This window comes from Belonocnema kinseyi, chromosome 2, assembly GCF_010883055.1.
Source record: "Belonocnema kinseyi isolate 2016_QV_RU_SX_M_011 chromosome 2, B_treatae_v1, whole genome shotgun sequence".
NCBI classification, from domain to species: Eukaryota; Metazoa; Arthropoda; class Insecta; order Hymenoptera; family Cynipidae; genus Belonocnema; species Belonocnema kinseyi.
In genome coordinates this window covers 40,850,707-40,863,630 of record NC_046658.1, presented here as the reverse complement: position 1 = coordinate 40,863,630, position 12,924 = coordinate 40,850,707, and the positions used below count along the sequence as shown (strand labels likewise).

At 32.6% G+C, this 12,924-nt stretch overlaps 1 protein-coding gene across 4 annotated transcripts in view; it reads left to right on the top strand.

Moving 5' to 3' along the window:
- Positions 1 to 331: 331 nt before the first annotated feature.
- LOC117167067 (Kv channel-interacting protein 2-like) overlaps positions 332 to 12,924 on the top strand; it is a 142,312-nt gene continuing 129,719 nt past the window's right edge. For all 4 annotated transcript variants that reach the window (XR_004466351.1, XM_033351666.1, XM_033351664.1 and 1 more), the window contains exon 1: positions 332 to 532. Coding sequence is in view for 3 of the 4 variants with exons in the window: in XM_033351666.1 (XP_033207557.1) it covers positions 505 to 532 (28 nt within the window). In the remaining variant the exon portion in view is untranslated. The remainder of the gene's footprint in view (positions 533 to 12,924) is intronic.

The window sequence follows — 12,924 nt, the reverse complement described above, 5'->3', positions numbered from 1 at the left end:
GTGACCAAGTCTGACGACATCCTCATACTTTTGCACATAGCTCCAATATTGATTTCCATTTTTTTTCGACCCACCCTACTATATATAATACATAACTTTAAAAATATTGCATTCATATCTGGATATAAAATATGCGTATCTTGCATTTTTATGGAAAATTTCTTTTCTCTGTTTTTAGATTCACATAAAACTAAGTTATTATTTCTAATGTAACTCCCAGATATGGGTACGGAGTGATGCGAATCACGTTTGGAAAAAGCATGTTGAGCTTGCGCGTAAGTTCAGAATCCCGTGCTTTCGCGTAGCATTCAGTAGGACATCATGAGAGCTCAGTGTCGGACGTGATCCTTATTTTCCTTCCTCTTCAATATTGTTGTCAGATTTACATCAAAGTTAAAAAAGCAAGACGGACCGCCTCTTTTGGTGTCGACACAAGGATTAAAGTTTTGAGAGCCAAGCTCAAAATTTTTCAAGATTGCACTCCCGGCAGATTCACCGCGAAAAATGAAAGCACGAAAAGGCCGTGAGAAAAGTGAGTAAACTCGCTGTTCTGCTTACACACATAAACATACTCTCGAAGGTAATCTGCTCCCACAACCTCTCATAAAGTCAAGCAGAATAACACAATGCCGATAAAAATAAGGCCGTGGCTACGTGTACCCAAATTTCGGTACAAGTATTCAGATTTTTTCGATACAAATAAGGGGAACGGAAAAAGGGTCTATTTGTAGCGAAATTTAGGAACGTATATATAAATTTTCTAAGTACGCGTAGACACTTCCTAAAATCAAACATTGTCTATTCCTCTAAAAAAAAGAAAAAAGTAACTAATAAAAAAATGCGAAAAGAGCTTTAGGATGCATAAATTTATTTATTTAAATTAACTGAGAGTCTAATTAATTATTTTAATAATGATTAAGGAGACATGCATTTTTAAACTAGATATAATAAAATTAACATATTCTAATCGCAGTTAAAGTTAACCTGCACTTGAATATACCAAATTTTCAGCAAATAAATTTCTAAATACATTCAAATAAAATTTTTAAATATTTTAATTGAACTTTCCCTTTTAAAAATTATTTTCACCGACAAAGGCTTTAGTGAGAATTTGTAGCTTGACATAATGTCGATTTTCAAACTTATATCCTCAATTTTCAAACAGTCATTTCCATTAAAGTAAAACATAATGAAAGAAAACTCTTGTATATCACCTGGAAAATTATTACTGTTAGAATAATTAGAAAAGTTTCCGCTCCAAATCTATTATGCATTTTGCATAATAAAAAAATACTATATGTACACACGCATGCTTCGACTTTGCCGTTCGAGTTTCCTCTTAACACATGCCAGTCTATAAGCCGGAGACAAACACTAGTTCAGTCAATTTCATCCAGAACATAATTATGTTTAATTCAGGGTTGATATTGACAGTTTTGGTAGAGAGGATAATTTTGGGACAAACTGAAAATACCCGTATTCCCTCGTTTCCTTTTCTCTGATAAAAATATAGGTCAATGGTCGTATAGGATGATGATGAGTAATGTGGTTTGAGATTTGACTAAGAAACCGATACTGTGATAACAACAATTAGATCCAAACGGAAGAGAACGATATCAAAGTCTATGGTTTAATCTATGTTTTGTTAAATTTTTAAGGGTAAATTTAGAGAAACAATATCAATAAGACAATTTACGTAAAAAATTATTTTTGAACAAAAAGGTTCAAACATATTGTAAATCCAAAAATCAGTTATTTATAAAAAAAAATATATTCAAAAAGTTCAATTTATTCAAAAAAAAAATTGCGTAGAAAGAGTTTAAAGAAGGAGAAATATGTTTCTGAACAACACTGTAATCGGCTCATTAGAGACAAACATATAACACAGGAAAAAAGAGGGAGAGAATTAGGAAAGACACAACCAAGCCATCCATCCTCAGTGTCATTTCCTTTTTCTTTCTCCATCTTTTTTATACTACTTTGAGACCAACAAGTTTCAAGCCCACTTTAGATCTCCTCATTAGGGTGTTCTTTATAGTTTATGTTTATAGAATACTACGAGTAAATATTTCTATCACATGCTTAATATTAGTAATGCATATACATATCAGCTTGAAGTTTATGATCATAATGGTATTTAGATCAGGGTATATTTTAATATCTAACGGGCAGTTCTACCAAAATTAGCAGTTCTAAAAGTCATTTGGAAGATGAGGAAAAGAAAAAGAGAGAGATCTTGGACCTTTTTTTTAGAAATCGTATACTGTCAGATCGGGCAGTTCTAAAAAATCCTTAGAATATACCCTGATTTACATTGTTTTTCCTTTTCTAAATAAAATGTTTATGTTTTGGTATAAGTATTAATCCTTAATTTTATTTTTGATGTTAGGTTTTTTGACCAGGGAGATGTATTTATAATTTTAATGTTAATTTTTTTTGTCTACATGGTCTATAATCAATATTTTTTGAATATTGATTTAGAGTTGTGAAAAAATATTGATTATAGACCATGTAGACAAAAAAGATTAACATCAAAATGATTAATTCTTAATATTTCAGAAATCTTTTACATTTGATAAAACTATCTGAAGCTTTGTTGTATCTCGATAGATCCATTTTTTAATTAATTGCATTATCACCGTCTTCTTGTTTGACTTATATATACTGCCTTGCAGCTCCTACGTTTTATTCCATAAAATACATTTTGTTTTACCGATTTATCACGTATGTCTTTTCCCAATTTAATATTTCTGTTACTTTTGAATGGAATTATATAAAATGTATGCAAACCTATTTTTCCTAGTAATAATATCAAGGCTTTTGCAATTTTTTCGAAATAAGGTAAAACAACCGTGTTGAAGCTATGGACATTTCTTATCGCTTTGTTGTTTAAAATAATTCTTATGTAAATGAGAAATATCACAGCGGTCTGTCAAAACATAGAATCATATGTAGAATCGTATGCAACCTTTCTTACACGCCACTGCTATTCATATGGGCTTCTATGCGGGGTTGCATACTTTATGGTAAGCCCCAGCGTGTGCACCCTGTATGTATAATAAGAGGGGCCAAATAAAGAGGGAATCTATGGAAATGTTGTACATTAAGAGAGAGGCTAATAATGCAATTAATTTAAAAAGAGATCAATAGAGATACAACAAAGTTTTTTTTTTAATAGAATAAAAATGTAAATGCCATTATGATAAGAAACATCAAGCTCATATTTGCATATATTACTAATGTTAAGCATTTGATAGAAATATTAACTCGCAGATAGTATCCTATAAAGAATACCCTGATGTAGAGATCTAAAGTGGTCTCGAAAATATAGATTTTTTTGGCTGAACAACTTTTGTCGATAAATTACTATTTCGTGCCTTGTGTCGTTTTTCAAAAAAATTAATTTTTTATTTTTAATATATTTTTTTGTTAAAATAAAAAGTACTTGTCCTATCAAAAAATTATTAATTACAGATTTGTAGCTTTTGTTTGTATGAGCAACTTTTTTCTTTTTGTTTCAACAACTTTTGTCTAATCATTTTTTCCGTAGCTTTTTAAAGAATTTTTTTTTTTCATTTTTACTGTTGTTTTTTACGAATAAAACAACAATTACGTATCCTATAAAAAAAATGATAGATAACAAATTTGTAAGCTCTTTTCTGGGTAAAGGACTTTTGTTTTATTTTTTCTTCGTAGCTTGCGCCGTTTGTCAAAAAGTTACAATTTATATGTTGTTTTAATACGAATGAAACAAAAACTAAGTGTCCTATAAAAGAGTAATTCATACAACATTTTCTGATATTTTTTGGTTGCCTAATTTTGGTCAATTTGGCTTTTTTCGTATCTTGTGCAATTTGACGGAAAAATTGAATTTCTTACAATTGAAATTGCGTTGTTTGACTTATAATTTTTATTTTTGTTTGTTTTTTTGAACTTTTTAAGAAGGTACAACTCTGTTAATTTGTGTTTTATCGAAAAACTCGTTGATAACAATTATTCTGCTTCTTTTGTACTATGAACATCTGAACAGAGAATTTTTGAATTAAAAAAAGTGGCCAATCTAATAGATTAATTGTTTCAAAAGTTATCGTTCATAAAGACAGACGGACAGACGTACATACATGCATACATACATAAGTACATACATACATAAGTACATACATACATACATACATACATACATACATACATACATACATACATACATACAAGCAGACATACACAGACAGACCTTTGTAAAAACCTGTTTTTCGGGTTCAGAGGGTATCAAAACATGGACATTTGACAAAAATGGGAGGGGTCAAATTTTACACAAATCCTATACCTTGTCTGATCATAGTGTAACAAGGCGGAAAAAGAAAAAGAAAATGAGAATGAGGATGGCTTGGTTGTCTCTTTCCTAATTCTCTGCCTCTTTCTTCCATTCTTATGGTTTTCTCTAATGAGCTGAGTACAATATTTGTAAGTCTTTCTATGTATTTTTTTTCATAAATTAAGCTTTTTGAATATGTTTTTTTTAAATGACTGATTTTTGGATTCACAATATGTTTGAGCCTTTTTGATCAAAAATAATTTTTTGCACAAATTGTCTTGTTAATATAGAGTCTCTAATTTTACTTTAAAAGAAGTAATGTAGTATTTCGAAGGTCTCTCATAGAAAATTAAAATTAAATTTGCGGGAAAGCTTCAACATTTTCTAAGGGATAAGGGAAAATATATTCCGAATATAAGAAAATATTCTGTCCTTATAGCTGATAGAATATTTGTAAAAATTGATATTGTCCCAGCCAATTATAATAATTTGAAAAAATTCGATATAGTTTATATAATATTTTCGTAAATCAACTTCTTTGATTTTAGTAAAATAAGTGTTATATAGATGGCTTTAGGTGGAATGTTTCTGGAACCAAATCAAATCGATTGTCCTATATCAGGAGTACATTCAGGGTGGCTACTGGACCGAAAAAATCGGAAAATGACCGGGAATTTTTGGAGACATTGAAAAACAATGTTTGATCAGAAATTTGTTTATTATTTGTATAAAAGAACCTATCCAATTAAATCTTGCTTGATATAAATTAAAACTGGACGAGTTTTAAGGATTTAATTTCGGATTAATTAAAACTGCCACGATTCCAGTTTTGAATTGTATAGTTTTAAACATTTCAAGAAATTTTATGTTTTAAATTCGGAACTTTTTCAAAGTCACAACTATACAGTGTTGACAACCTAATTCATAATAATTTTGCTTGTAACTTTATGGATATTTTACAACATAAAAATAGTAGCGTTTGAATTTCAAATAATTTTGAATCAAATAGTTCATTATTGTACAATTGGATGTCAAATCGGAAACTATAATACAGTTGAAAATTTCAAACCACAATTTCCAATACACAATTTAAAATCGAATGTTTCAAATGTAATATTGTAGATAATCCTATGCACTTCCAATCCAAAAAGGGAGAAGGGGATTGATTAAGAAGGTTAATTTAATGTTGGTCAGAGTGATGTAGCAGGGAAATATAAATTGCCATAAAAAGCCATTTGCTGCTCTAAAATCTTAAGATTTTTTGTATTTACAGGCGTCAATATTAAATTTATTCCAATTTTTGACGGTTACTGTTTTAAAATTTAATATTTTAATTTGTACGAATTAGGATTTGATCATGTTATTTCAAAATATTTTTTTTTTAATTCCAACAATTCTAAACTGTTTAAATTGAATCACCGTATCCGAAACGCTGCCATTCTTAAAATTAACTTTCATTTTGTATTGACTCTCTACTCCGGATAGTTCCTAAAAAATTACATCACAAAGCCACAAAGTAATTCTGTCTGTCCTTAGAAGTCGTGCATATATAACGTAATGCGGTTTTCTTTTATTTAAATAGAAATGGGAATAAAGTTTCCATTAAGTCAAAAAGCAAACAACGATATAAAAAAAGACAAACACATTACGTAATATATGTAAGTTTCCTTGACATTAGCTATCTCCGAAAAAATCGCACAATAAAAAAAAACTACCAGCACATTAGTCAAAAAAATAAATAATTTCCTCATTTATGTTATTTGTTCATCACTGGTAAAAAAACAAGACTACAACATACATGGCTTATTTTATTTCATAATTCTCATATACTTCAAATCTGACCATTTTTACGATATGATAAACCAGTAACAAAAAGGAACTGTCTATGATTATGGAATTTTCCATAACTTTTGATATTAACAAGCTGGAAAGGGGTTACAATCACGGAAAATTCCGTAACCTTAGACATTGCGTAACAAAAAAAAAACTGTGCTTCGTATTAATATATGGAGGATTATGACTCTTATTTCATATTAATCCAAATTAAATATTGAGGCACTGTCAGGTTAATATCAGTTACTATTCAAATTTAGAAATTTTTACTCCCTGATAAATTGATTGGGGATGCAAATGCGTCCTTTGTAAAATTTAAAATACGCAGCGCTTATAAATAAAATTAATAAATTTATCTTTGAAATTATGTATATTCATTTTGAATATATTTCGTTGCTTCAATTATCACATATTTATTTATTACAAAACGGTACTTAATATTGTTTTTGAAACGTTAAGATATTGATATTGGCAAGCTATGCAAGATAGGAAAAAAATGATAAGACAAACATTGTGCACCCAAAAATTATCTACAAATTTGTTATTAATCAGTTTTTTATGGGACACGTAGTTTTTTTTTAATTATAAAAAAACATTGAAAATACAAAAATTAAATTTTTCGACACACGGCACAAGCTAACCAAAAATAAATAGATAACATTTTTTCACCGAAAGTAGAGCAAACAAATTTTTATTAATGTTTTTTTTTACCTCCAACCTCGGTTAAATCATTGGTTAACTGACAGCGAGTTGAATGTAATGCCGTAGTTAATCTTCGATTATCCTGCCGCGCGTTCCACCACGTTTTTGGAGGTCCTGGTTAACTTACCAGATAGTCGTTTTGAAATAACTCCTATTTTACTTTTAATTATTCGCGTGATTGGCTACTTGTGGGTCGAGTGGAAAGCAAAGCAATAGGACCGTGCGCGCCAAATCCAAGTAAGGTGCACTCCACGCTCGTTTCCACGCTAACCTAAAAAAAGTGAATTTGCATGTGTTTTTTGTTCGTGTTTTATTTCTGTTTTATTCGCGTTATTTGTGATAAGATGGCAGAAAAAAAAGTGAGATCGCCTAATTTTCTTCATAAAGGTCTTTCGATTTGATTCAGCAGATCATTTACACAAGATTTTATTAAGCATAATCTCGTTTGAAAATCAACGTCGTCGAAGTGATAAAAAATGGACTCTTTCTTTGAAAATTCGCCGTCGTCTGCGGATAAATTCAAAAATTTCTTCTTCCACTTCGTCATCAGACGACCTCAGAACTTCTTCCAAAAACTCCATATTTCACAACGACACTGCAATTTTTAGGTTAAAGGATGATTAAATCGCCCTAACCGACCAATCCTGACCGGTTGGATTTAACGGTGCTTAATTCAAGTTAACCGGCTATTAAAAAGTGGTGGAACGCGTAAGTAGCTTTAACCGAGGATTACATTTTTAACCGAGGTTGGTGGAACCGACCAATCAACGGACGATAATGTCGTAAGGATGTCCCTAGAACATCTTTGAAGCGTCTTGTATAAGATTATCATTATTCGAAATTAACCCAAACTGTTTTATCATAAATTTGTAAATTACACGCAGATATCATAAAGTCACCATAAATACACCATGAAGACATCCTATCTGATTTCCATTCAAAGTTTAAATTCAATGCGCATAAAAGTTCCGCTAGGTCACGCCGGCGATTTTCAGTTTGCGCATTTCATCCTAGTCGCACAACGACGATTCGTCAGTGTTGCTCGTTGCAGCCAGGCCGCACAGTCGTCAGCACTGTTTTTGCCATCACTGTTTTTGTCAAATGTCCACGATTTGAGACCCCTTGAATCCGAAAAACAGGTTTTTACTAATGTGTCTGTCTGTCCGCCCATGGATGGTTTTTTTTGTTAGCACGATAACTTTCGAAAGAATTGACTGATCGGATTTCCTTTGGTAAATTCTTTTACTATCTTAAAATGAAGGTCAAGTTCGTTAGACAGCCATTTTGGATACAATTTCAAAAAGTGAGCGTATTTTGAAAATTTTGGAGACCACCTTTTTCAAAATTCAAGAATTTTCTGCACGGATATTTAAGTGATACTTTTATTAGGGATGTCTTGAGGACATCCTACGGACGTCCTCAGGATGTTATCAAGGATGTACTGAGGACAACCTACGGACGTCCTCAGGATGTTATCGAGGATGTTCTGAGGACAACTTACGGACGTCCTCAGGATGTTATCAAGGACGTCATGAGGACAACCTATGAACGTCCCGAGGACAAACTACGGACGTCATCCAGTGTTATCAAGGATGTCTTGAGGACAACCTACGGACGTCCTCAGGATGTTATCAAGTATGTCCTAAGGAAAACCTACGGACGTCCTCAGGATGTTATCAAGGATGTCCCGAGGACAACTTACGGACGTCCACAGAATTTTATAAAGGATCACGGTGTGCATAAACGAACTTTAAATGGGGGTAACAAGATTATTGTATTGGTTTTGTGTAAAATCTGATATGCTCGGTTTTCATCAAATCTCCACGTTTTGTGACTTCCTGAGTCAGAAAAAACTATTTTTATGAAGGTGTGTGCCTGTTTGTCTGTCTGTAGTCTGTAGTATTCTGTAGGCACGATAACTTTCGAAAGATTGATCAGATTAGATTCTGCTTCGGCACACTTTTTCAGGACCCTAAAAGAAAGAACGGGTTCGTTTACCAGCTATTTTGTATAAAAACTCAATGACTGAGTACATTTTCAAAATTTTAGAAACCATGTTTTTTCCAGATTTGGAAATTCTATTCACGGTAGTCTATAGTGCTTTGAAACCCGAACAATTTATTCACATGACTTTTCTCCATAGAATCGAAATTGTCAGGGTTATAGCATTTTCAAAATCCTGAAAAACAAAAAAAATTAACATTTTAATCCAAACAACGCATGATTTGAAAAAAGTCACGAGTAAATAAATGTTTCTTTCGGGGAGCCTCACAATGTTATCATAACAACTTGTTTTAGCATAACAACTTTTGAAAATTCTATGTATGGTTTTCCTTAGTACTCAGAAACTCGAACAATTTATCTCAATGACTTTTTTCGATAGAAGCAAAATAATTAAAGTTATAGCATTTCCAAACTCCCAAAAAACAAACCATAATTAACATTTTAAGCCAAGCAACGCACGCTATGAAAATAGTCGGTAGAAAATAATGTTGCTTTTTTAAAGCCCTACAATATTATTCTGTTTCGACATTGAATTTCATACTCTTAATGGCTCACATTATACTCACTATGTCGTAGGACATATGGAGACGTTTTTAGGACGTCCTTTTGATGTCCTGGTGCCCACAGGGAGGTCTTTCGCTTTTTAGCGTGAAAAAATAATCATGTCTCTTATAGGTCTTTTTGGGGCGACTTTAGGACCAGCCCTGCGGACATCTTTGGGGCAGCTTCAGGCCAGAAATAGATCGTCTTTAGGACGTCCTAAATTTGTCTTTATAACGACCCTAGGACTTAGAAGCCAATGTCTAAGAATGTCCCAGGACATTTAAAGACGTCCTAAGGACGCCTTTAGGATGTTCCGGTGCCTACTGGCCCGACCGCCCCTAAACTTATCACGCATTTTGTGAATGACACCTGAAGACACGGAGCGACCCAAGGACGACCGCCTTCTGCAGTTTTCCCGCAAGTGTTTTACCATATTGTTGACACGCAGGGATGCTTTTCAAGCTATTAAACAATAAAAGCTTGGCACCTTCAAGAGCGCCGATGATAAAAAAGATTAGTTTAACAGAATATTCCAGGTACAATCGTGGCACCTCCCTTCTAAGGTCTCTATACCTCTCTTTCTTTTCATTCTCCTTGGCTATGATTTTTTTGTGAGCTGGAGCCGAAAATTCAATAACGAACATGGTTCGTTTCTCGAAGTCAAGAAGAATCATGTCAGGCCTAGAGTGTGCAGCAGAAACAATTGTCGAGAATATAAAGTTCCAGTATATGCGGCACTTCTCATTCTCGACAATTAACTCTATTTCCCTAGTAGCATTTAGAGGAGCGATATTAAGGTTAATGCCATAAGAGTGACAGAGATGGTAATAAAGCACTCTTAATGTCGCATTGTGCCTTTGGATGTAGGTTGTTCCCGCATGAGTTGGGCAACTAGATAGTATGTGCACTAAATGTACGGGGTGCGCATGGCACGCACTGGAGCTATCATCGGGAATGTCTTTTCTCAAAATGTGTCGATGGCATGTTAAGGTGGAAATGACACCGTCTTCACATGCCAAAATGAAATCCTCCGTGCCTGACTTCAATCCGGGTGATTCAAGAAAAGCAAAAGTTAGCTCAGATGACATTGACTGATCCTCCACATTTCTGTGCAAGATGCCGTGCATCCTCTTATCGCGGAGCTGTTCACGGAAGTTCTTCTCTGGTGCTTTCCTAATCCGGGCTTTCAGGAGTGAGTACTCGAGATAGATAAGATTTGCGACTTTATGTGCTGTACCCAGAATAATCCTGTTGTGAAGACATTCAAGATTCAATATTCCGTGACCACCTTGGCGGCGTGAGATGTAGAGTCGCGGAAGAGAACACTTAAGGTTCTTCCTAAGGTTTGAAAATTAGCCCATGCATTTACAAATCACAGGATTTTTCCACAATTATGAATATTTTGATATCATATTTTAACCACAAAATCTTAGCAGGTAAATAAAACGGCCACAATAACTGTACCCATGGTGAAAGGAATTTAGGGCAGATCTTTTCCGAATGAAACTAGAGTATTATTTTTTCGACGATACTTAAAACGTCGTAATCCCTCAGGATCGAGCTCAGGATTTGATTGAGTACCTGTCATGCCTCACTCAACCTTCCCATTGTTAGAGATAAGAGCCGGTTGAGAGAAATAAAAAATTATTAAATTATTAAAGAATTTAATTTCAATATTCTGCGTTAGATGCATTAGATAACGACGAGACGATTTTTAAAAAAAGAAGAAAATCGGTTGATTTTTTCAATTTCTGTTGAGAGTTTTCGTGACTTATCCTCGCTTCTTAGATTCTACGACAAAAAATATTGAAGAAAGATGCTACGTATTCTTGAATCGGAAAAATGTGGAATTGCAAGTTATTTCATTTTCAAGATTACACTTGAAGGGTATGCAATTCACAGCCTTTTCTTCATATATTCCTTTTCCAACATTTTTAACCAATAACTGGAAATTCATCATTTATCTCTCTTTTTTCTTGATTCCTTATTTCAAATACAGTTGCATGCTTCACAATGAATGTGCTGTTGCTCAGTATTGATGCACTATTTTACGTCAAACAAGAAAGTTACATTTTTAACCAAAGAGATTAATTAATATCAACCGAAGGGATGAAGCTCAAAACATAAATGTTCAACAAAACAGTCTCATATTCAATCAAATAGTTGAATATTCAACCAAAAAGATACAAAGTTCACCAAGACGGTTTGTTTATTACGAAGAAAAAAACTTTTAAAACAAATAGTGCAAGTTTCTTTACTAAAAAAAGGATAAATTTTCAACCGAAAATGGAATAGTAACATTTTTTGTAAAGAAGATTAATTTTCATTTTAAAAAAATACGAATGAGCACCAAAATATGTACTTTTTCAACAAAATTGTGAAAACTATTAAGAAAAAGGGCGAAAAATCTTCAAAAAGGTTGAATTTTCAACCAGAAAATTATATAATTTTAATGAAAAAAGTTAATTACCTACCAAGTAGTTAAATTTTCCAATGAATAGGTTTATTTGTAACTAAATAATTGAATTTTCTACCAAAATAGTTAAATTATGAACCAAAAGTATGAATTTTCAACCATAAAGTTTTATATATTTTTAAGGCAAAAAGACAAATATTCACAGAACGAATTTATTTTAACAAGAGTTCAACATTTAACCAAATAGTTGAATTTTTAAATAAAAACATTAATATATTCCAAGAAAAAGAATTTCGTAACCAAAAAGATCCATTTTTTAAATAAAAACTAATTACATTATTAATTTTTATGAAAGTAAAACAAATTATGATTTACCGTAAATATTGATTAGAGAAAATTTTCTAATATTAACAATTAAAAAACAGAAATGTTCGAAATTGAAAGTATGTATTTTTAAATGAAAAATTTTGTATTCGACAAATTTTCAAACAAGTTTGTCCTTAAAAGCTCAATTAAAACAATGATATGTCAAAATGAAATAATTTCTTAATTTTTTAATGGCTTCAGTTTTAGAATTCTGAAGTTTTACGGTAAGAATTAAATTATAAAAGCTTCCCTATTTATAACTTTGAACTTTTCAACTAACATTGAAATTGTGGAATTTCTAACAGTCTACTAGGCAGTCTGATAAGTCCTTAAAAAATGAAACACGGAGACGTTTTTTTGGCCAAAGTCGGTTTTATTTTTCAGCATACTCTCCTTTTAGGTCGATACAGCGTGTCCAACGATTTTCTAACTTTTTGATACCGTCCGAAAAGTACTCGATCGGAAGGTTTCCAAATACGCCTCAGTTTCAGCTATGAGCTCCTCATTTGAGCAAAAACGCTTACCAGTGAGCCATCTCTTCAGGTTAGGGAACAAGTGATAGTCGCTGGGGGCCAGGTCTGGTGAATACGGTGACTGAGGAACCAATTCGAAGCCGATTTCATGCAATTTTGCTTGTGCAACTAAGCACACGAATTCGTTTTTGGTCCACTGTGAGAAAACGCGGCACCCATCGCGCGCAGAGCTTCTTCATGCCCAAAACTGAATGCACGATATTGCCCACACGTTC